Raw genomic sequence first — 25,941 nt, forward strand, 5'->3', positions numbered from 1 at the left:
ATTTTTAAGCACGGCACCCATGGGCCACCAATTTGCCCCTAATTCTGACAATTTAACACAACTTAACACAGCCTTCCTTAACTGTGACACTTGTTCACTTTTCCCCTGAACTGTGTGATGCAGGGATTTCTGAAGGTATTGTTTCTGAGCTTTTTCCACTGTCTGCCTTTCATCTTTCTGGTGCTTCTGTAAGGATCATGTTTGAGTAAGCTTAACAAGCCCAGGCTTCAGTCGTCCTGACATACAGTATAGGTAGCTGGCCGGTGACAAGTACTGTCTGCTGGTTTTGTAGAAAATTTAACTTAAAGGTGCAAAGGAATCAGGTTGTCTGTGAAACTATAATGAGTTGGCAAGGGGAGAAAACTTCATGGCCTCAAGTGGCTACCTACATATTTGGTGGCCATAGATTAAGTTTTTGTGGCCACAAGCCATAGAGCCATTGCTAATGTTGAATCCTGCCTTGTATACTTACCTATATCAAAACATTTACCCTGAACTACTTTCACTTCTGTTACATTATCTAGACAAACTAAATTTCTATTTTATTGCCAACAACAACCTTGTATCCCACATCTGTATTTTAGACAATAGAAGGCTAATGTCAGGGTATCAACGGTTCAATAAAACAAACCTTTATGTACTTTTCAGTGTCAGTTCTAGTTGGATAACAATTGTCTCCAGGGAAAGAAAAGGGCTGGTTCAGAATCTCATGTGAACTCCTACGATCTATACCTTCACCAAACACAGACAGGGACACACAACCTACTGCTTACTGTCCAATTAGGCAGAAACCTCCTTTCATAAGCTAAAGGTCCAATCTTCACACTAAAATTGTATAGTCCATACCAAACACGGAAAAAATATAGAATCTGGAAGAATGCCATGGAGATTTTGAAAAGAAATATCTCTCAGTTTCAGGTTTGTATTCCTGTGACATGTCTCATTATTGCGGAAAATGTCCCACTGAGACGAGTTTTCAAAGGCACGCCATCATCAAAGGAAAAACTAACCGGAGCAATTGTTCTCCAGTTGTACACAAAGTTGAGATGGCTTATGATACATGTAGTATTTGATTTCTATTTTGATCTGCCTCATTACAAAGATGAAGCAACAAGTGCAGCAGCGAGAGAGCTCACTCACTAATTAACTTTCAAAGAGTTGCAGAGAGCTTCACTGGCAGAGACAAAGACTGAGCTTGTCTGCTTTGACTCCAAGACAGCAACAGACGTAAAGGAAATGCTGCGTGGATTTAACTGTAGTGTGCTTTTATTTTCAATGAACTTACTGTACATCTGCAAAACGCTCAATAAAGAAAGCACACGTGTGGGGAGGTGCAGTTTTTAAGGCTGCACAAATAAAAGCCACATGTTCCAAACACAAAAAAACCTGACAAGCAATTTTAGAAGTAGTGAAGAAGAGTAAAAGTACACATCTGAAGCAATGGAACATGTACATTTGTTCAAGGATATTTCGAATGAAAGGTTTATTAAAAATGTCTTGAGGTGAAGGTGCACTGCTTCTATGAATGTGCTAGTGTATGAAAGAAATTCAAAGGCAGGAGCTACGAATGTCACTCACAGGCAAGCAGGGAAATAATGGATTTCAGTTTCCTTAATAAGTCCACATGAGTGTGTTTTTATGCCAGTGTCTGCATACATTAATTCAAGGGTGCTCAAAGTGATAGTTAATTTAGCAAGACAGCCTACGATTGAGGGCCACAGAAAGAAAAACCATGAACTTGTTGATTTGTGATTGGTCTCAGAATTCCTTGAGTGCCAAATTCACTTGTTTGCAGAAAAGAGAGACCACTTTACCTGTCCTTCGAAGTCCAACAAAGTATGAGTTCATCCATTTTTCGTGAAACCTCCTTTTCTCCTCAACCTCACAGCATTTTTTTCCCTGGTGTCTTCTCTATCACTTCCACATTACTTACTTTACTTACATATGAGGCTGAACATTTTCTAGGATTCTTGGCCTTTAATTGTGTTCTACAGTACTCACTGACTGAAGGCAGTTCACAGAGTGTACATGCAGTACATCTCCCAACATGTGTATTAACTGAATACACCCTCTGAGATGCAAGCTGGCTCTCTTCTACCTGTAATTGTGGATCATGATTATTATGCTGGCAGCAGCTGATGTGGCCTTGGGCCGCTAGCTTCGAGCAGAGTTGATGAGCGGGCTACAAATGTCTAGTTCAGTCACTTCTTTCTAACTCCAAAACTCCAGATTTATTTCATTTTGAAACTGCTCTTCAAGCCCAACTGACACTGAGTCAAGTGACAACACTTGAGGCAATTCATTAAATTTTGTGCAGCTCCCTCTGGAGCCACAAAAGGCTTTATGCAACTTAATTCACATATGCAGTAGTACTCGCCAACACTTGTAAACAGACTCTCAGGTATAAAATTGATGGAGTTTCACTTGAAGGCTTGTGTATAGCTTTAATGGTGCTCAGATTGAGAGTTTCAAGTCCATATACAGCTTATAGAGCATCTTTTGGAGTTTAAAGGTTTAGAGTAGCCCTACAAGTGTTGACCAAGTTTAACCTGAAGGAGTTTCTGACAGCTTGTAAGTTTTACTGCCAGGGAGGTAATTAATTCCAGACGAGTGTAAACGATTGGAAAGCATCTCCAGACATCCTCACTGCAGAAGTGAACCAGGCACTAAATCAGATGTTAAGCAGCTAAGAAATACTGGTGACACAAAGTGTCATGATGAAGAGTTTAAAAGAAAACTGCTAACTGTCGGGCAATTATTTTCATTATTTATCAACCTGGCACTTATTTTGTTGATTATTTTTTTTAACTGTCTATGGTGTATGAGATGTCCAAAAGTCGTGAAACGGTTCAAAGCTAATATATTCAAATATTTGAATTTGAGAAGCTGCAAATTTTTAGCATTTTTGGTTAAAAATTGTTAAAATTATGATCAGGGTTGTCATATCGAATACCCCAATTACAAGCTAAGCAGGACTTGAACACAAAATTCATTTGAGAGAGTCCGATTTTCTTTTCAGAGTCTAGAATTTGGAAGCTAAGGTCCAAACATCTTCTATTTCATTTCTTAAAAGTTTCTCAAATTGAAAGACATGTCCACACTCTTCCTCTGTGGTGTTTCTATACAGTTAAGTAGTAGTAAAGAGATGTCAAGTCCAAGTCCATGGAACTGTTGGCTATCAAATATTTGCATCTGTCTCTCTTCAAACCCATACTTGCATGATTTCAGCTCCAGAAAATAATAGTTCTCTAATTAAAATATTGAGATTCATCTATTAAATCATCTCAATGCTAAAAAATAAGTTCAAATTAACGGATCCAAACATACCCTCTTCCTGAAACAACCTATTCATTAATTCAGCACCATGACACATTTAGCAGTGATGTACACTGCAGCTGCAGTTTATGTAAATGAAGCGCCACACTCACATGTAAGTCTCTCCTTCAGTTCGGGAGTGGGCGCCATGTCCACAGAGCTCTTGCTGTGGCAGTTGAGCAGCGTCGGGTCAGCCCCGTGGCTCAGCAGCAGTGAGCACACCTCCACTCTGTTTTTAGATGCCGCTTCATGGAGCGGAGTGAACTGCCACAGATCCATGGCGTTCACACATGCTCCATGCTGGAAGAAAACAAAAAACAGGAACGGTGGATGAACAAGTGGCAGAGGACTATGGAATAACAGGAGGAAAGAAGTTTGCATTGTTGAGAACCATTTTCTTTGAATTCATTCTTTACAAACACAGTTCAAGACTGGTGTATAGTTGGTACATATCTACCATGTTTTAACAAAATAACAAAATCAACAAAACAGTGGAACCTGATTCTCTTTGGATTCAATTTCCAGTTTTATTATTAGTAAAAAAATATAATCATATTTCTTTAAGAGTCAGTGTCACTGTCTAGGTAAATACTGAGCGAGCCTGTGTGTGTGTGTGTGTGAGTGTGTATGCATGTGTGTACCTTTAGCAGCAGTTCAGTAACTTCATAGTGTCCATAGGAGCAGGCATTATGTAGAGGCACCAGACCACTGAAGGGGAAAAACACAAAACCTAGTTAACAATAAATATAAATTTTCACTATTCAAAAACAGAACTTCACACCCTCATTCTTTACCTCTGCGTTACATTTTTATTCTTCAATTCAATTACAAATTTTGTGAATCTCCAGTCAGGCTAGCATCTGTCTGGGACTGTTGCTGCCTTCAAAGATGGTCATGTTTACCGTGTTAACAAGAAGTCCATGAGTTGTGACAAGTTGGCTAATGTTTGCATATGGCAGAGGACATGGAAGTTCATTTTCTGTGGATGGGAAGTTAATATATTGTAATTTTAGTTATATGTTTTTTTAAATCAAATTTTATATGTCTGTGGAAAATGCTGATATCCCCAACAGCCATTGCTATTTGTCAGTCGCTGTTTGAAAATGCAATGACTCTCAACACAAACAAGTGTCATTCCCAGGACATCAGATACAGATGTTTTGTGAGCACAGCAAAATAATGAAAAAATAAGAAGGTTGGATGGAAGGTGGGATCTCTGCGGATGCAGGTGCCACCACAAACCTCTGGTGGGTTGTGAGACAGATCTTTTGATTATTACTTTTTCAGGAGTCCAGGCATTGCTTTTTAGGCAAATCCTGTGTATTTTACCTTGCCAAACATAACATGCACATGAATTCCCATTTCATAACAAGCTCCATTCAAATGCAGCACATGGTTAGACACATGGTTAATATCGGCATGCTAACATTCTCATCCATGCTAATACCTTAGCTTAGTGTGTTACCATGCTAAAATTTACTAATTAGCACTAAACAAATGTAATTACTGAAGCTGATGGGAATGTCATTAGATTTGGAGAAGTACCAGAAAATTAGACTAACTGGAACTTTAATCTGATGATGGCACTAGATAAAAAGTCAAGGGATCACCACAGTTACTGTAATTCATCCTAAAGGGGGACGTGAATGTGAGACCAGATTTCATGATAATCCTTCAATAGCTGTTGAGACATTTCACACAAAACCACAAAGGTCAACCACATGGTGGGGGCTACATGAAAAGTCAGAGGATCACAAAAGTCAGTCAGGTTCACCCTCTTGGGACCATGAATGTCTGTAGAAAATCTGCGTCTTACAGCTGATGTGAAAATTCATTATTGATCAAAGTGGTAGACTGCCCTGCAGGCTGACATTGTCATCCTGAGATCAATGCTGCAAGCATGGATAAAAACTCAATACTTTCACCAAAAAAGATTCTGAAGGATTCAATTTTACCTCTTTATCTCTCACACCAGGGGGGTTCTATTTGGCTGCCGAAATCTTATGAGCTTAATTTTAGTTTTAAATAACATCAATTGAAGCCAACAGCCTGAATCAGTCTTAAATAGCAAGTGCACTCGCCAACTCTTGAAACTCCCAAAACTATAATCAAAATAAATCACGTCTCAGTAAGTGAATGGCCCAGTTTTACCTCAAATTTATTCAGAAAGCAATTCTAATGAACGCAGTATAAATTTGATTTTATGAGATTTCTTATTTCCACCATGTCTTGTTTGAAAATCAAAAGAGAGCCAAGAACACCCCTGGGATTCGTGTATTCATCCAGTCAGGTGTTGCGTGGATTCTTTATGCTGTCTCAGTGATGGAAAGCACGGTTCATCATATATTCACCAGCTTACTTGCTACCACTACTAACACTGAAATAGTATAGATTTAATTCTCCAAAAGGTCGAAATTCTGGTAAAAATTGCTCTCTCCATTTCTTGCTTTTAAACTGTTTTTATTTTATTTGAATTTATTTATACATACCCTTTGTCCTTGGCGTGAACATCTGCTCCATGTTGTAGTAACAGCTGAACTATCCTCACCCTGTTGTATCCCGCTGCCAGGTGGAGAGGAGTGGACTGGAGAGGCCGGAAAAGACACGAAAAGAGACAAAGAGGGACAATAAGAGCAAGAGGAGAGAGAAAAAAAAAAGAGGCAGGGGAGGTAGGAGACAGAGTGGGAGGAAAAAAGAGAGAAATATAAAGTAAATGTTAGCCCACATGTTCATCCCACAGCACGACAGCCTGTCATCATGATTTCATAACATCAGTCCTGTACACAAAGCGTGCAGTAAAGAAGGACACGATCTGGTCCTCACTGAGCAGCCAGATGTATGAACACTTCTTAAAGAACGAGTTTTCAGTGAGAAATGAGCTTTCCCACCACTGAATCAGTCTACAGTGATAGTGCCTGACTTTATTTCCTCCATTAAACTGATGAAAAGCTTCAGTTCTGTAGGCTTTAGGATGGAACTGAGATGAGGCTTCAGCTGGCCGTGTAAAGCTCCCTCTATATGCTCTCAGCGAGGGCCATTCTTCCTCAAACCTGGACTGACACCCAGGCTGGTGGTGAAATGTTACAGCAACAAGAATATTCCCATCATTCAGTCATATGGAACTTGTTTAAGGAAAAAATAATGGACAACCTGCCTCTAAGTCATGATATAAAAGCAATTTTACAACAGTGAATGTACTAGAGATCACACTGTGAGCAGGGCTGGGATTAAAGCTACTACATGCAGCAGGCAGATATAAAAGTTTTAAGATAGTCCACGCTGAGTGAGCTAGAACTGTGCGGTATTTTTAAGTATAACAGAGTCTTTTCACACATGTCATTTGACCTGCAAACCTCTCTGACTGGTGCATGCCAAGAGTCAGGACCTATTCAAGGAAAGCTGACCCACCAATTTGCCTTCAAAACCTGCTAAAATTCCTGTGAATTGAACACTTCACTGAAAAAACAAAAATGGTTTAAGATCCCTGGGTGATAAGTGAAAGGGAAGTATTTTCCCAATGAAGTTTAGTGGTCTCTATCTATTAATGCCATCTTAACTATATCTTTGGTGGCTAATAATTCCACTAAAAACTGTTCACAGCAAAGTCTATGGTTTAGAGTAACTGGGCCTGTAAGTGCACTTCCATCCAAGCTCGGTGGCAACACTACAAATTTCCGGGGTCCAAGCGAACATTTGTGCCAGATTGAAAAAAATCCCTCAAGGAGTTCTTGAGATATCACATTCATGAGAATGGAATGGAGACGAATGGACAGCCCGATGTCATAATGCCTCCAGACATGGCTGTCATTGGTACAGAGGCATAATAAAAGTCATACTTCCATCATGATTTCTACCACTTGGGGTTCCACTACTGCTATTTTAATTACGTCATCCCAATGTGCTCTCTTGTATGCGTATGTATTAGTGCCATCCACTATCTTGATGAACCATCTCCAACTTCATGCAATGGTAGTGGATGGAAATGCACATTAAATTGTATTTTGTTTTGGCAAACTTTCTGGAAACTATGAAAGCTTGAATACTGTTTTTTAACTTTTTTGCTGATACCAATTCTAAACTCAGGGTGTCTGCTGAAGTACCAAGTATCGATCAGATACCAGAGCTCTCTTTTTCCTAAAATTAAAACCCATATACCTCATGGCACGAAACGCATTACGATCAGTTGTATGTATGGTGACAGAAGGGTAGGGTTTGGTGCGGAAATTGTATTAGATGTGGATTGGTCACTTTGTATATGATACCTGATCCGCTTCATAATGTCAGTATGAATTTTGGCTTCTCAAGATATGCAATTAATGTATTGAATTATCATGTGTGAAAAGGGCTACAACCTTCTGCTTAAAACAATAACCATGCATGCGGTGACTATATTTACATTCCAGCTGATTTCAGCAAAGTAGTGATGAGGACCCACATGGTGATGGCATGGAAGATGTTTTGGGTTTTTTTGCCAGGATAGGTAAGTGAGAAGAGGGGCTTTTTGTTTCCTACAAACTAAAAGCTACAGCTGTTCTCCATTGACTTTTAGGTTATAGTCTACCTCCTTGTGTGTCAAGATCTGTCTCAACAGCTCTGGCATCAACATCAGCATGTGAGCTGAACCGGCTACAACAACTGGCAAGCCACTGAGCTAACAACTCTCGACTCTTTTCAGTGCCATCACCCCTCGGGATCTGGTGTGAAAGTGCAAAGACTCCTCCATTTCATGCATCCAGTCATGTCATTGCAATGCAAGTGATTCCACTGACAACCCCGGCAAGACGTGATTGTGGGGTGGCAACAGGCTGACAGCATCGGTGGGGAAGTAAAGGGAAGGTGCTTAGAGGATAAGACCAGGAGCTGTGATTTAGATGTAGGTGGTTTGACAGCTAAATGGTGGCACACTTCACTCAGAACCTACAGCAAAACATCACCAGGATCTTCATCCAACAAACAAACTAAAACCTCAAAACAGAGGATCAGTCTGAGCTGAACAAGCCAGCTGTGAGCAAACAACTTACCAGCATTTTCTGCTATCAATGTTGCCAAAAAAAAAAAAAGAAAATCAACAAAACAAAAAAGAAAAAAAGCACAGATGTCACACAATGGTGGCAGCATTCAGAAATGCCAAAATACAAATGCACAATAGTTCTGCCACTAGGGGTCTCTCTGACATTAAAACAATAACAAAAGTAGTTTGATAAAGTTGTGGAATAGTGTGGGATCATTTTTTCTCTTAATTTTTTCCTCTTCAACGACCAGATTTGCAAATTAGAATCTATCAGATATGACACAGGCAAAAATCATGCCCCTGGATGAGGTAATATCAAAGTTTTATTCAAACACAAACTTACTAGCTAGCTATGTTACGTAAGTAGTTGGGTAGTCAAGAGTTTCACTAATATTATTTCACTTATGATGTGAATTTATATTGCTGTTATGGGTCTCCCACTAACACTCTTAAATCATCTCCAAATTTTGTTTTTCTTTTCAACAGACAAGTATAGCACATAGCACATACAGGAAACAGAAGTACAGGAAACAGAAAAGTTGACTGAGCTACAAGGCTTGTTCAACTGTCATTAGAGCACAGAATGGGACTTAGGAAGGGTCAATTAGCGAGCAACGGCTAGGGGGAAATGCATTGTTATCTTGAATAAATTATGGATTTTTGTGCGTTTGAAGATTGCAGGAAACATTTGGGATTAATGCAAGTACACAACTCAACAGAATATATAACATGTCTAGCATTTTTAGACATTTCAATGCACATACGCTACTACAACCTGAGGTTTGACCACAATGTCTAGCTGTATTTTTGAGAGCATTGGTATCGGTTACCTGACATTTTCCTGTTATAAAGCCCAGTTTTATAACTTTCCCGGATGACTTACAGAGGAACATCTCTCTTTAAAAACTCAGACTACAACATTTCATAAGCCATGATGCAAAACCTTGGCAACATCAAAAATTTAAAAACTGTTTTTCAAAGTGGCACTCCTCTAACTTTCAGTTACAAACTAAACGAAGAAAATGTTTATATTCTCACTGCTGGCTTTCCTTTTTTTTGTAAATTACGCAGGACGGTTTCAAAAGGTTACATGGACATGATCCTGGAACTCCTATTAAAGATGAAATAAGTTTTACTTTGATCAGAAAAATTGCATTAGTGGTGGCAACTAAGGGGTTTGTTGTCAGTCTGACAAAAGTGAAAATTTAGCTCCAGGTGCCATTTCATTTTGTGCCCAACTCCTGCTTGAGGACATCTTGAAAAAAAGAATCATCTGCGGTGATCTCTGCTGCTCACTCAGGAGTTGAGCTGAGATGCGGCAGCAGCAGCGAGGCAGCGAGGCAGAGCTGGGTGGACAGATGGTACACTCGTATTTACAGGATGTGACAGCAGCGTTTGGAAGGAGCAGGACATGGTACACAGTTAGTCATCATCCTCATTTTAAATGCAGCGTCGTTCTGTGCGTGTCTGCGTGTGCTTGTGTACATGTTACTGCAAGTTGCTGTGGATATACAGAAAAACACAAATGTGTAAAGCATTAATCAAGTCCTCAGTACATGTTGAAGCTTTAGCTACCAGTGAGTCATCAACACACACACACACACGCACGTGCATGTGCTGTTGCATCACCATAATGTCGCTGCCAGGGTCAGACTGGGTAGTTTAAGCTCCACCTCCTCAATCTGTCAGCCTTGTGAGAGGAGCGGGTACATGCATATTTGTGTGTGTGTACCCTCTGCCACCATAAACAGCAACACTGCCTCAGTGCGTCTCCACACAGAAGCTCATTTGGATTTAAGTAAGAAAAAAAGCAGCTCCAGCCGAAACTTTAATTATGATCCTTTTGGCCTCTGCAGGCACAAGCCAATAGTGCAAGTAATCAAAAGTGTTACCCATTTATTATCTGAGGCATCCTACATCCAACCTTCAACGTCCAGCTATCTTCAACTGCAGCCTGTTCTTTTTCTACTGTACTGAACTTAGAAAGCAAAGATATTTATTTGAGTATTTTTAACTACTTTCAAGGCCATATAGTGACCTTACAGATAGAAGAAAAGAAAAAATATCTCTTTTTAATGAACGCTCTTTAAAAACAGTACATCAGCAGTTCAGTGAGCAAAAATAAGGGTCTTTAAATATTCCTGTTTACACAAGCAAAAAAATTCTATTGGTGCCAGTGATGCAAGAGTGGTGATGGTCAGATTGGTTCTCTTTACACAGTTGCCTGAAAATGCCAAATGAAATATCTATTCAGAGTGAGCTTGTCTAAAGTGTAAATACTTCCATGCTTTTTTGATGCAATCCATTTAGAACAATATAATATCTGTTAAATATAGTATCAAAGGGAGAGAAGCTATAAAAAAGGAACCAAGTGTTCATTCTAGATCCCATTTCAGTTCAGTCTTTATTGTCCTACTTAAAATTTGGCCTGCAGCAAAACCCTACAGTGTTCTGTAAAGCTGTTAATAAAAGTCAGAAAAAGCTTTTTTTTTTAATACAAGCATTTTATCAAAGTTCAAACTTCTGGTATTGTGACAACTCTTATCCGGAGAGATGTGAGAGTAAGAGCAATATGCTTTTGATCATTTTCACTCATATAAATATAAGCATACTGATGTCAGCACCACTATGCCTTAGTACAGCTGCACAGAGCAGCTAGCATGGCTGTAAACTCTCATTGAATCTTGTCACCAAGGAGGGAGTCATTATTGCAGGGATACAGGAGAAACATGATGATAGGACACTCTGTTTCTTCGTACAGTCAAATGCATGACCATAGACGTACAAAGATAAAACTCCCTGGATATTTTTTAATACTGAAGAAATCATAATTCTATAGGTTAAAAACCCACCTCAGGCAAGATTTAGGGCTGATATCAATACTTTTCAAAATTTCTCAAGTCAAATGATATCAGCATTCAATAATTTTTGGTGTAGAAAAAAAAATACTATTTGTATGGTTTTGCTTACAGGCAATTGCAGCAAGCGTCTTTGATTTAATGCACTGAGTGATTGGTAACAACAACAATCCCTCAAGTGTGTGGTGTGGTAAAGTCAAGCGTGGTGTATTTAGCTGAGCTGGCACTTCAATGTGCCAAGAAACGACCAAAATGTTTGAAAGTATGGCTGTTCTACAACTATGGCATCTGATGAAAATAAATCCATAAAATGTGGAAGGATTATTTCAGTATCATATATTTGAGTATCATATACAGTAGAAAAAAAGGTATCAAATGAAGTCCACTATTGGTAACTGTACAATTTTAAGGGTACTGGTATTGATGCTGGTGTTTTAATTTTTCAGGTGATACCCAGCCCCAGCAGCATTACATCTGAATAATGAAATGAGAAGAGTGGTATCACTCTCATATCCGCCTGTTAAAGATAAATCTGGATTTGGGAGGCAGTTAGGCTAGTTTAGCATAAACAATGGAAGCAGAAACACTGCTTTTTAGTTTTGACAGAGCTAAGCTAGCTGGTCCCCCTGCTTCCATTTTTATGCTTAGTTAAAGTAACCTTTGAACCAACAAATCATCCATCTTTCCGTCCATCCATCTAACCATCTTTTTGATTGTTATTTTTTCTGCCAATAAGGTTTCCTTGCAAATGGACATCCAAAGCTTTAAAATGCTATATAATTTTGTTATTGTTGTTAAAAAAAAATTGTTGACGAACTAAACCCAGCTATTAGTTGGATCTGGTTTGTTTTTGGTGCTCCATGTCCTTCAACTCTGAGAATTGATGAATTATATTGCCCTAAAGTGAAAAACCTAGTAGACGATATTTCAAGCTGAGGCAATCCGCACTCACAGCGGCAGACTGAAAGTGAACAAAAGCAATAAAAAAAAGCCCACTCTGTTGTGTTTTAATCACCTAAAAGCCTTTTGGTGAGGTGGAGGGAGGGGAGTCAGGAGTGGAGCAAGGGAAAGAGATGAAGGGGGGAAATATGTGAGGAAAATGAAGGAAGCAGGAAGCGAGGAGAGATGCGGGGAGGGCATGTTCAAGCCAAGATGGAAAACAGTAATCTTTCTTTCTGACTTCCCTTGGTAGCATTTATCTTCTTTTTATTTATACCTCCCCTCCTCCACAGAAACACTGTGCACCTGAATGGCAGCAGCAAAGAGATGTGAGACGTCGAATCAAATTACAAAATTTGATTTTGCCTATTTGTTCAACGAACAACAAACACATCGTCTCACAACCAGCATGAAAACTAAGTCAGATGATCGAAAATACCAACCACACACAGAGATCTAACACACCATTTAAAAACACATGGGGTGTGTAATCTGCTGCTGTGCTAGTTCCTTCTTTGTTATGTGTTTCCATTTTTCTTTAACCTCCCTTACATCCTCCTCTCTCTCTTCCTCCCTCTCCGTCTTCCTATTCTCTTTACGAGCCTGTCAAGCTGTTCCCATGACAACGGTGACTGCTAGCTGTCAGCAGTTGCCATAGCAATGAGAAATGATCTATCTGGGAGGGTGAACGGCCACATTTGGACCATTTTGCTTGGTGTCGTTTGCATGAGTGCATGAAGCTCGGATGTTATTCCTTAACTTTGCCCCGCAGGACCAACCAGTCTCCTATTTACCCTAGAAATCTGTAAATTTGCCAGTCTGATCACAGGTACACACATAGTGTCCTAATAATGACTTAAAACAACATATTATGCTGGATAATTCAGTTTTCCCAGTATCATTTCATTTCACATCACAGATTCACGTTCTAGAAAATTATTTAAACATGTTAATTAAATGACTTACAATGTAATTTTCTGCACTGAGAACAGGAAGAAACCATGAGTGAAATAAATCACTGTCTGTACCTTAAGTGAAACAAAATACATTTTCCCCTTTTGTGCTGTGTCGGTGCGGAAACCAGAGGTGCAAAGATTTGATCTGCAGCGTCGGTTTGAGCATCAATCAGCAAATGAATCTGTCTGTTTCATCTTTAAGACAAGCTATCCTTTTCACAAAACGCACTCTTGGGGTGATAAACATTTTCTGCTGCTGAGAAAAAAATGTCGCTGGTGTGGAGATTCTTTACAATCGATCAGCAGGGTGACAGAAACACAGAATGCACCTTGTGGAGTTGACACAAACATTTTTCCAGTTGTTATATTTTGCTGTATAGTACTGGCAATGGCAAGGATGGATATAATAATACTGTGCTCCATCATGGACAAACAGTTACTGATGTTCCTCGGTGAGGGATGGTCATGACTAAACTAATTAATTGCCATTAAGATTTTAACAGATTAAAAACGTATTAACTGATAGTGATAATGTATATTTTGTGTACCATTTCTCCGAAGCTCACAGGTTTTCTGACAGACAAGAGCAGCCGTTTTGAGCACGAGCCTTACTGTTTTATCATTCTATTCATTTGTGCTTCATAAAGTAATATTTCACATATTTAAAACATCTTCCTAATGTGTCAAAACCAAACTAAAACAATCCACTGTTGTTGCTGCTGCTTGCATTTAGCACTTGAATAAATCTATACAGTCATTCTGCTACAATAATGTAATGTTCAGACATGCATAACCTCAAAACAAAATTGAAACTAGACACGTGTCCAGGTGCTTTAAAACATTCCTCTCAAGGTCTCTCTTGAAAAGCTATCTTTAAACAAGACATAATTAAATTAAAGACTCAGTCAGTCTGTTTAACACATGCCTGCCCCTTAAGTGCATGTAGTCATAGTGATTCATTAAATTCAAAAAGCTTTTCTTATTATGCAAAGACTGAGAAGAGGTGGTTAATTTACAGTTGATGTAAGCTGCTGTCATTTAACACATTTCAAACAAAGTTTATCAAACAACATTTTGAATATAGGAATAAAACTAAAAGTTTCATATTAAAATAAATACTGGAACATCTTTTTAATTTCTGCTCTACTTCTTCAGCTGTCTTAGTAGTCTGGTCAGGGCTGCGCATCAGCAGGTGGATGCACTAACAAGATGAGCAGTGTCAGATGACTGGATCGATAAACATATTAGCAAATCTGTGCGCTATTCCTCTGACTGGCACACACACACACACACACACACAAGCACACACAACAAGGTGCAGACAGCTCAGCCCAGCCAACAGTTTGGAAGATAAATAACCTACAGCTAGTCTTCTCATCTTATGCTTTCCGTGCACACTCACACAGTCAGACACACAGAAACACACACGCTGATATCTCAGCTATCACCTGTCAATCTGCTCTGCCTCTTAGCTATAAACACCGACTTTTCCGAGGAGCTGAGGGCTCCATGGAAAGTTTAAAGCTCAGCAACTAAGAAAGTAACTTCAGGAAAAACACTCCTTGAAAGCAACAGAAAGTGTCCATCTTACTTTCAATCTGAGATGGACAAGCCAGTTTTATATTTTTCTAGGTACCTGCTGTCAGCTGTTTTATAGGTCGAGTAAAAGTCCTCTGAATCAGTGGTTATCAAAAATCTTAAGGCACTGTATTCATATCGATGCAAAACAGCCTATAACCAACCTAACCAACACAGGCAACAAGTAGAATATTACAGCCAATCAAATAGTCAAAAGAAAATTAGGCATCAATCAATCAATCAGGGCACTTGATGTGTCACACTCTAAGTATTCACATCACTTGGCAACTGCAGAACCGCTTGCTCTAAACCAGTGTCAAAGATCTTCTTTGTAACCCTGGTTTGGAAAACATGCTCTATAAATAAACTTTTACTCACTTTTTCATTATCACCAGAACAGAAAGTTAATATCACAGATGACATGTGATGCTAATTTCCTTAAAAAAAAAAAAAAATTCAAGTGAATCAGCAAAAGAAAATGTGAATCAATGCTTATTTCCACCCAATACCGTTATGTGATTATTATTATTTGGTTCATCGAGAAGAGCAGTAGGTGGCACTAATTCTCCAGTGGGGTTCAGTCATGTGAGTCATGTCAGAACTAATTTGAAACCGTTTCAATCTCTTCATGAATGCATTCCACCCTTTTCAAAAAAGGCAAAAACCACCTGAAGCAAGCAAAAAGCCTTTTCTGCAAAATTGAGGACATTTTCTTCTCGAGATCTGCTGTTTCCATTAACCTTTTCTACCGTGATACGTCAAAATACAGCTAACGGTATGGTTAAAGATGTTGGTATAAGCTGTATTGATTAAAATGTTTTTGAAGGAACAGAAAAACGCCTTCTATGCAGACAAGCCTTCAGATATTCATCCACCAACTTGACCTTGCACCTTAACTGCCTACTTAGCTACATAAAGGGCAGACTACTTCATGCGCTGACACTTAACTTTGGCACAACTGGGCATAAATTGTGTGCTGCAGGATTGATCATAACGAACATAATTCCTCTGGATACTGAGCTGAATTGTCAGGATTAATCTTTGGCAATAAAAAAAAGTTTCAGCCTGGCAGAACAGAAAACAAACCACCTGTATCAAGGTTTGCACAAATATCTACTAATAGAATACACTACAAGCTACAAGTCAAGATGTCAGTCATCACTGACCGTCACTGTTGATGTGATCTGTGTTGCCTTGTGAAGCAAACCTTGAGAAGGTTTTGATGCATTTCAGCTATAAAGTCAGAGCTTAGTGCAGAGTGGACACAGTTCCATGTTCTCAATTCAGAGATGACACTGCTGTTCTGTTACCATTTTTATCTGCCATAAAACATATATATTACCGTGAAGTCAAACCCCCAAGAAGAATTAATAAAAATAATCTTAAACTGACCCTGAATGACACTTAATGTTAGGTGAGAAAAGCAGTGTCCTAAAAGATAATCCAGATTGATTTTTAACATTTAGTACTCACAATTAAACACTCTTTAAAACAAAGGACAACAATTTAATTGAATTCTAATTCAGCACTTGATTAAATGTTTTTTTAGTTTGAGAAACAGAAATTGTGACAGCTGATTTTTCCTGATGAACTACCTGCGTACCAGAGGTCTACAGCTGCATATATGGTCCTGGGACAACAACATGCCATGGGCTTACATGAAACCAAGTGGTTAAATTTGTCACTGACAAAAGTTTATTAAAACTTTTCCTTACCCTATTTGTCATCTGTCACCTGAACAGTTAACAAATGCCTCTGGATATTTTTATTCTGTGGTACAAAGGAGCAGAAGTCTAATCTCTCTCTCAGACAGGGCATCAGGTTACATTTACACACACACACCAACTCTGATGTGAAAAATCTCCCGTCAAGCACAAACACACAGTCATTCCGACGTCCTTGTTCATGTTCGCCTGAGTTTGTAAACACCAGCCAACTTCCGCCAATGCAAGAGCCACAGCGGGCTCGACTCTGATCCGCAGACTCATCAGGACCCCAGAGGAGACTGACAAATGAGAGCTTAATATCAAAGGCAAGTTGGCACATTCTCTTCAATACAGAGATGTCAGCACCGGGAATGAAAGGAACCTCAGAAAAAGTTCAGCAAACAACTAACTATTTGTGATCGTCGCAGTATTTCCACTTGTTGACGTAATCAGGTCACAGCAATGATAGCTGGCTGAAACTAACATTGATACCAGGGCCACGGTGGAGTTACTTCCAAAAAAGGGGAGGAACTTCAGTGGTGTGCAAGTGGTTTGGTTACAAGTCAGCCTCTCACTCGCCGTTCCATCAAAGGGCACGCATCAACAAAGACTGACAGATGACACTAAATATCGCCACACATGCAGAGAGGCAAGTGAGGCTCGAGCAGACTCATCTTTTTGTGCAGAAAGCAAATGCAATTAGTCTCTCTCTCACTTGTTTCATTTCTTTATCAAAGAAGTGAACCACACAGTCAGAGAGTGATTCATTATGAAAGTAATGCAATTACACTTTCAATAAATTTCAAGCACTTATCCAAAATTGAAGCGCTTTTGAAACCTTGAAAACATGAGAAGTGTTTTAAAGGATTTCCAGCACCCATAAGAACCCTGACCCTGAAATGCTGTGATATTATTTTAAGGTCATATTGCTCACCCCCAGGCTGAATACATTAACAAATAATAATGTTGGAGTGAAAATAGAGGTTGAAAATTCTCCAATCAACTGGTCCATTTACCACCATTTACATCAGTTACATTAAGGCACATCTCTTGGGATTCCTATCTTGCACATTTCCCTTTTTACCTCACACTGTGCACTTTTGTTCATTCCCTGGTCAATGTTCAGCACATTTTCTGCACAAAGTGTACAACTTTTTGGCATTTTTTCATATTTTAACATTTCTAATTTATATTTATTCTTTTTTACTTGCCATGTTCATTTTTATGCAGCAATATACCAAGCCAGATTCCTTGTATGAACCTACTTGGCAATAAACCTGCCTCTGACCAATAGGTTATATTATAATATTGATTAAAATTTTATTCATCTGACTCTTCTATTAATCTGTCATGTTTCCCCACAAATATGTCCCTTTTCTAACCACATTCCCATTTCTTATTATTCATAAACGATGAGATGGGCACATCCTTGCATGTCCATAGAAGTGATTAGTCCAGGTTTATGTGAGCAGAGGTTTAAGAAAATGCATGAAGCTTTATATTGTTTACATTCAATTTTAATTATACAACTAACAAAATGGAAATATTTTTGATGTGTTCAGTCTTCTTTTCGACTAGTCTGACAACCTTAAACTATATCAAGTCAGTTCTGGGGCTGCTCAGAAAACACTGTGTCTACTTTCAGTGACTGAAACTGAAAACTGAACGATATCTTCATCTTCAAATGGCCTTAAATTATTACTGGGCCTCTTGCTCTTTTCATAAAGTTAAATATCTACAATATTCCTGAAAAGTTCACTTTTGGAGATGCATGTTTTTCACCCGATAGGGATGAAAGAACACTGTCAGTCACTGCGTGGTGCTCTCAGCTGGATAAGCTCCCATAATCAACATTTAAACAAGGCTTCAATGAAAGTCTTTTCTCCTCTCTTCCCTCTCTCCCTGTGAATCTGAATCCTGGTCTTGCTCTTCAGCTGTCTGTCTCTTTGATGTTTGTGCCAGCTAGGACGCGAGTGGGTGCGATGATTCTCACTGGTAAGATATAGATCCAAAACTCACAATATTCACAAACACGCTCACAAACACACATTCACAACAGACGGAACTCAACAGAGTCCAAAACATGAAATATACTCCCTGAAAAATCAACAGAAAGCTGAATTTCCAGCTCGACTGCTGATAGTCAGTCTGGCTGAAGTACAGAGGACGAGGAATGTTAAAAAAAAACAAGGGAACAAAACAAATGAGTCTGTTTGGCTTGTGTGTGTGTGTGTGTGTGTGTTCAGTGGGTAGTCAGGAGCTTTTTTCCTGAGGAAGCAATGTCTACAGGAGCGTGTGTGTGTGTGTGTGTGTATGTGTGTGTATGTGGGGGAGTAAGCGGTAGGTTTCAATAGAGGCAGTTTGATAACGCTCTCCACTCAGCTGTGTTAATAATATCCCACTCTGATAGGCCCTCAATCATTTGAGTGCACACGCACACAAACACACACACACAGAGGCGGCTGTTATACTGCCGTCGCCTATACTATAGAGCAGTGTAATAAGAACAAAAAGCTCTTACTAGAATTAGAGCTGTGGAGGGAAAAACAGTCTGCCAAAAAAGGAACAGTACTCTACAAGGTCAAAAATATGTGGACAATCCAACAATAGATCCATGTGTGATTGTTGAGCATCTTGTTCAAGATTTGATCAAGATTAGGGAAAATTATATTTTTCTGTTACAAACAGACCCAAAATACAGACACATGCACAAACAGGACCGCTATACACACATCGGAGAGATTGTAACACCACAGCAGTGCCCAGGACATGAACTGGCACCACTCCAGCTACTTTGATCCATTCTGGACTTGAATCGGTGACCCTCCGGTTTCCAAGCCGAGCCTGAGCCCCGACCGCCACCCCTTCGTTATCAGGGGAGAGCGCGAACACAGTCCCCCACTACCAGAAATATGCAGCTGAGATTCCTACATTTGGGGAATTTGCAAGAGTCAGCTCAACCAGGAGTGCAATGGCCAAGCCCTGCCCTGGGTGAAGCACCTTCTTGATCATGGTATCTCCCCTGCTGAACGGGAAAGCGCCAGTACATGTCAGCTGCCTTCCCTCCTGTCTGTAGATGGGACCAAATTGTGGAACTGCCTCTTTCTACATGTTTGATCAGCCCCCATCTTGAAATGTTTCACATCCAAGCTAAAAGCCTGCTTGTTTTCTCTGGCTGTCTAATGGGTTTTACATTTGTAAATATGTCTTTGTTAATGTGTTTTCTTTGTTATTGTGTTACTGTGTGAAGTACTTTGGTCTACAAAAAACTCAACTTCTTCCAAACCAAACTGGGAAACCCATGTCTTAATGGACCTGGAGCATGTGGGTCTAATCAAGCTGACACAGGAAAGAGCCCACCCCAAACTTTGTGCTGCCACAGTAGTTAAAATTATTCCAAACCAAAACTACAGTATGTAGACTGAGGTGTCCATATGTGTTTGGCCACTTGGTATACATCTCTCTCCCTCTCTTCTCATGTGCATACGCTGTGTACAAGCAGAACTGTTTAATTCCCCAAGAGGCATCTGCAATAAACATTTATGCTCCAGATCTGTGTTGTTTGTTTGTATGTGAGTGTGTGGTGTGGAGAAGGAAGACGGAGAGCCTGTGCCACTTCTAATTAAAATGAAACGTGGAAGAAGGAGGAGGACGAGGAGGAGGGGGAGGAGGGGAGAGAGAGGGAAAGAGGAGGAAGCGGCTCATGTCTAATTTTAAAGGAAGCATCATTATTATCAATCATTAGGATTCTGCCACGCTCTGTTTTGTCCATGATTATCATTAGTGTCCTCGTAACAATTTGTCTGTGTACGTGTCAACTTGTGTGTGTGCTGTCTGAGTGATGCTCCATGTACCATCCAACAGTGTATTTTTTTTTTTTACAAATTTGCATGAATTTAATCTGGAGAACGGTCTTGCGTCACATCATTATCTGTCTCACTTTAAATCACTTCTCATTAAGTTATATAATAGTTATCATATTTCAATCTAATTGTCTGTTACTCAAACTCGCTGTCATCAAAGGCCCACGTCTCTGTTTATGTCACAAAGATTGCCTCTAACTAGAGATTGAGATTAGATTGTTTTTTACCATCATTTACACTTGTCATATTATAAAGCGATGGTGGGACGAAGTCTTAAGTCTTTGCATTCAAGTTGCATGTCAACTCCCAATTGAGAACAAACAAGTTGAGAGTCAAATCACAAGTCTTGGGGGTTTTCCTTTGTTACATTTGGCTGCACCAAGTCAAACCATGCCGCGCTGATTTGCATTTCCATTACCAGTTTTAATATACTGAGCTGTGCTCAGTTGCGCCTGAGACGGACCTTGTCCTGAGTGGTGCCTAAGCGAGCCTAGTCTTGCATAGCCAGACATCTATCGACAGCGCTCAGTGCTGGAGAAAGGTCTGGTTCCATGCATACACTTTCTGTTATAAGTGAATAAACGCCCTGCTTTGTTTGCATTTCTTTAAAGTAATCACTAAATTCTTGGGGAGAGCTTAGCCCAGGATGCAGCGACGGTGTTGCTACAACAGTGTTGAGGGGTAAATTGTTTTGACGGAGCATTGGCATGATGAGAGGCGAGCTCTGGCATTAAAATGACTACATCACTGCAAAACAAAAGGTAACAGCCGTCTGCTTTTTCATATGTTTGAACCATTAGCAACCCAGGCGCTAAACTGCCATTTTAAGCATGTAGGTTGCAACTCTGAGTTTGTTCTTGTTTACCAAGGACTTTGAAAACGTTGATAACGAATGCCATGATGCTATTTGAGGCAAGCAACCAGTGGCAGGACTTATACCTGCAGACTAAAACAAGCCCAACCCGCCTCCGAGCAGGCTGTGATGAAGTCTTGCCTACCACTGCCAACCTGTGATGTCTCCCCCCGCACACTTTTGAGGCACATTTGTTTAATTAATTTAAGAGTCACTCGTGTTAAAGTCCAAGGGGAGTTGTGGTGTTTTTTAATTTTGTCAAGTTCAGCGTAAAGCCCAAAGACTCCTAAGCTTCAGATGTGTGACTCTAATCTGACTCGATTCCAAAGTCATATGTCCACACCTCTACTGTAAGATATACCCAGTTACATCATATTTTAACCACATACATAAACCAATCTTATACTAAAGCATGATTTGTATTAATTAAAAAAAAACAAGGTAAAAGTAGATCCAGACTGATCCAAAATAAAAGAGTTTAAGGAAGAGGGATTTAACAGTGGGGAAATATAAGTGAGAAATACATCGGGCCATACTGCATGATTTTTCTTTACAAAGTTGAGGTTGTGTTTATCATAGGATGAGGCTAAGATGAAAACAAACTTTGATCTTGCTCTCTTGGCCATTTTGCATGCGCTTTGAGATCTCTCACTTCAGCTAATCAGTTATTGCAGAGTGTTTATAATTCGTGTGTTTCTATTTGACTGAGCTATGTCTCTGATGTGATTGAGATTTGTGATTAACTAAATCAATCTAGATGATCTCTTCAGAGAGCATTATGTGCTCATATTGGAGTAATGTATTCATATTTGTGTCTACACCGCTCGTGTTTATGTGACAGGCATTTATCCATTTTCTGTCCTGCTGTCTTGATTTCCATTACTGCATTTAGTCGAATGACAAGAATGACAAGAATGACAAGTGGGAAAGTTTTTGTTGTCCCTCAGTTTCACCTAATGTCTGCAGAATTCACTCTATAATTTCTGTTAGTGGTGGGAATGTAAATCCCCGTCACCCCATTAAATTACCCTGCAACCATAACAAGGATAAAACTGCACCAGCGTGAAAATATATTCCATCTACTGTGCACGACTGCTTTCAGTCTGAGCAATTAAAGAGCATTACAAACACAGATTGTGCAGAAATGGTCATTTCAGAATATATCTGAGCACATTTTTTTTTAATTCTGGACATGGTTGCATTCATCTATTTAACAGCCTTTAAATTTCAGCGTTTCTCGATGAGCTCTTGTGTTTGTCCCCTGCATCTCCAAAGAATTTCAAATTACACGGTTTTCCCTCAGGGGTATCACATCCCCCAGCAGGCCACCTGCACAGATAATAGCCCGAGGATGCTCTCGTACAATTATGGGTATGATGGTGATATGATAGATACAAGCTGCAGCTGAGCATCATCAACAACACTGAAGTACCCATAATTATAGGAAAGAGGCTCCTCAAGGCTGTTATAGCATTTATATGACAGTTACCAAGAGCACAGAATAAAAAAGCTCCTTTTGGCTCCCTGGTTGTCCCAGCAGTTGTCATAGCAACCAATAAAATACAGTGAGCTCCCCTTTAGTAACCAATAAATTACAGCCATCTCAGTCTACTTTAAAATCTCTCTGACCAATCAGATTTTTAAGACGAAACTATAGATCAGTGATCATTTGTGTCTATAAACATCTTCTCTGATCAAATAGGTGGAGCGAGATGTCTTATAACAAATGGGTAGTTTTAGTTTTACACATAGGCAGTAGAAGAAGTGGACAGAGCCTCTGGGACTGAAAAGTGAAGCCAGTTCAGAAGTGGCTTAAACCTGCAGTCTACATTGCAGGGGGGGGGGGGGGGGGGGCTCCGTTGGTTGCAAAAAGAAGTCAGATTGTATGTCTTACATGAAAATGATCCTACTTCTCACTTGATTTATGACCTCAGTAAACAGTTTCCTAATTAATTTACAGTATGGTCTCAATTGTTAGTTTCAAGTCTTCTAAACAGCACCATGTTCAGATAGTAAATTATTGTTGTATTTAGAGTAAAATAGATGATAAAGCAGGGTATGTTTTAAGGTGGGGTTACCATGTGATCGACAGTCCATCCGGTGTGCACACGTTTCAGGAAACTCAGATTAAACTGCAAAACTAGACAGTATTGATCAAATGTGGATCAAGATTCTGTTACTACATTGGTAATTTCTCGCTTAAAGTGTACTTAAAAACCAGGCAGCCAGGTCTTGCTTAGACGAAAACTCGAGACTTGCAAGACTCTCACGAGATTTGTATGCGTTGTGTCTTCATTGTACAAGTTGTACAAACTAATTAAACTAATTTTACACTGTGGTTAGAATATGGGTAAGTTTAGGGACCAAAAAAAAACTAAATTATGGAAAATTTATGGCTTGGGTTAAAATGATCACTCTCTCCCAAGATCTTTCACAAATCTGGGGTTCCCTTCGAGACACAATGGAGCCTCACAAAACTCAGATCAAACTGTCAAACTAAGCAGTCCTGATCAAATATGGATCAAGCTTATTTTGCTACATTGCCTATTTCTGGCTTGAAATGTTTTCAGAAACATTTTGGTGTACTGTTTAATTGTAACGCAAGAAAGATTGGACCAAAGCATGCTGCCGTTACTTCCTTCTGAATGGACATGCCAAAAGCAAGCACCACCCAAGTCTCAGTACATCACCAGCTCTATGCTCCTGTTGGCACTACCCATGCTCTAGTTGCAAATAAGCAATATGACAACCTCTATAATGCCAAACTCGAGGCTTTAAAATGGTAGTCTACTGAAATACCGTCTGTGCTTTCACGTGATAAACTTTGAGAAGCCTTTATACTCTATCAAAAATAACAGCTTAACAGTAAAGCCCCGAGACAGTGACAGAAGTCAAGACGGACCCCAAACCTGACTGGCCAATTGCCACCTCAGAGTGAAGCTTCAATCTCAATTGGCTCTAAAGAAAAAACCGAGTCAGCAGCAGTCTTTATTTCTGCCAGGTTGGAAAACAGTGATACGGTGGACTACAGGGAGCACTTTGACTAAAGCTGGAAAATACACAACCAGAAAGTGGTCTTCCAGTTATTCATCCGGGGGACTAATCAGTCACAAAGCCAGACGAACTGCTAGGACGCAGCAGAACTCAAGCTGGGGCTCAGGACTCCCTGAGGAAGCACGAGTGGACGCTGTGGCCACAAAATAATCTGTTAAGTGATATAATACAGCACTTTCCTCTGTTGGCAAGTTGGTGTTACCTGGCAGTTCATTTAGCATGTCCAGCATTTTTTCAAGCCCTAAAGTTCCAACGTACACAGGCTGAACTCCCAAGTGCAGCATTAGCCGACTGTTAAACTCTGATCTAATTTTTAGTACTTGTCAAGCAAGCAAAACATGCAGGTAATTACAAATAGGTTACACACTCTATATAACACAGAGGACCCAGAAAAACTGAGCTCATTCTGGTTCACTGAACCTCTTTCAATATGTTCAGCTTTTTGCATCACAGTACTGAAAATTAACACATACTTGGGTGGCCCTTAATTAACCAGGCTTTCCCTGACTCAACCACAGCTGCATTAGGAGAGAGGACGAGAAGGTGGAGTCCCATTTGTTTCAGCGAGAGCTATCTGTAAACATCGGGGCACAAATACCATACAAGGTGTTCAGCCCACTAGAAAGTTATTCCACATCTCCATCCTCCGCAGCTCTGGACCATTGCATATGTACTGCAACATCTGTCCACTAATAGGTATTTAGGCCTTCTTTCTTGTTGATGCTTTATTGTCTATTTATGTTCATGTAAACAGTCTGTCCTTTCTGCCATCTTGCACTGACGTTGTGCTGTTAGCTTCACACACCACCATCACTCAATTCTTTCTCAGTTGTTCCTGATATTGCACGTCATGTCAATGTTAAGTGAGCTTATTGTACCACTGTAATGTTGGTTAAGAGTCAGTTTACAAATTAGTTTATTTGGAAATCAGCCTTGTCAAGTGTTAGCTAACTGGCTAGCCCAGCTAGTTCTCTGTTCTCTGAATGGAGCACTGTGGTGGTCAACCCCCAGCCACCTCGCAGCCCATTACCCACACAAATCTCTGTTATTCTGTGGCTAAGTAGGAAGCTTACTACTTTCAACTAACCAAAATAAAATTTTAGTACAAAGCAGCTGCAGGAATACTGTTGTCTGCTCCTCTCACTCTTGAAAACTAATTTATTTGAAGAAAAGCTATTACACGCAAACCACAGGCACTGCCAAAAACGAAATAAAAACATTACCACCTTTTGTATATTCCTCAAAAAAAAAGCAGAAAAAACAGCACTTGGATTGTATTATCTGTTGTCATCATGTTTCTACTAGTCTGACAGTGCTTTGCGTGTTGCTGTGCTTGTTCAGCGCAGACGACTTTGTGTCTCAATCTATTTTAATGACTGACAGCCAAGAAAGCCTGCTAACAGATTATTTGACACAACCAAGGCCCGCAGATGCCAATAACAGCATTTGTTTCACTTTCCTGGTTGAAAAATAGAAAAACTTTCAGCACCAGTTTGATGGCTTTTGTAACCCTAATGACTTTCCAGAGGTGCAGAAAACGCCAGCGATGAGCTTGTTACCGCGTATTGTTTGTGGTTTCGTTCTTTGCTCTTACCTTGCGGCCGTCACTTGCGTGGCAGTTGACGTTGAGCGGAGTGAGCAAGGCCATTAGCTTCTCCTCGTTTCCGCTCCTACGAATGTACACACAAACGCACACACATTATAGATAGAAAACATCCAACACCATGGAGGATTAGCACTGTTCCTCAGCAGGAGAGTGTGGGGGAGAAAATGAGGGCGAGTGAGATAAGAAGCTTGAGACTGAAGGG

The 25,941-nt window shown here is 39.8% G+C and overlaps 1 protein-coding gene and 1 pseudogene across 1 annotated transcript in view; both read right to left on the bottom strand.

Annotated features, from left to right (window-relative positions):
- tnksa (tankyrase, TRF1-interacting ankyrin-related ADP-ribose polymerase a) overlaps positions 1-25,941 on the bottom strand; it is a 112,799-nt gene that overhangs the window by 39,721 nt on the left and 47,137 nt on the right. Inside the window, exons 6-9 of the mRNA XM_084745898.1 lie at positions 25,728-25,803; positions 5,805-5,899; positions 3,957-4,023; positions 3,429-3,615 (exon numbers count right to left, since the gene is read on the bottom strand). Of these exons, the coding sequence (XP_084602024.1) occupies positions 3,429-3,615; positions 3,957-4,023; positions 5,805-5,899; positions 25,728-25,803 (425 nt within the window). The remainder of the gene's footprint in view (positions 1-3,428; positions 3,616-3,956; positions 4,024-5,804; positions 5,900-25,727; positions 25,804-25,941) is intronic.
- LOC146308233 (U1 spliceosomal RNA) lies at positions 19,238-19,389 on the bottom strand (annotated as a pseudogene).

This window comes from Lutjanus erythropterus, chromosome 20 (assembly GCF_056507025.1).
Source record: "Lutjanus erythropterus isolate fLutEry1 chromosome 20, fLutEry1.hap2, whole genome shotgun sequence".
In the NCBI taxonomy this organism is placed as follows: domain Eukaryota; kingdom Metazoa; phylum Chordata; class Actinopteri; order Lutjaniformes; family Lutjanidae; genus Lutjanus; species Lutjanus erythropterus.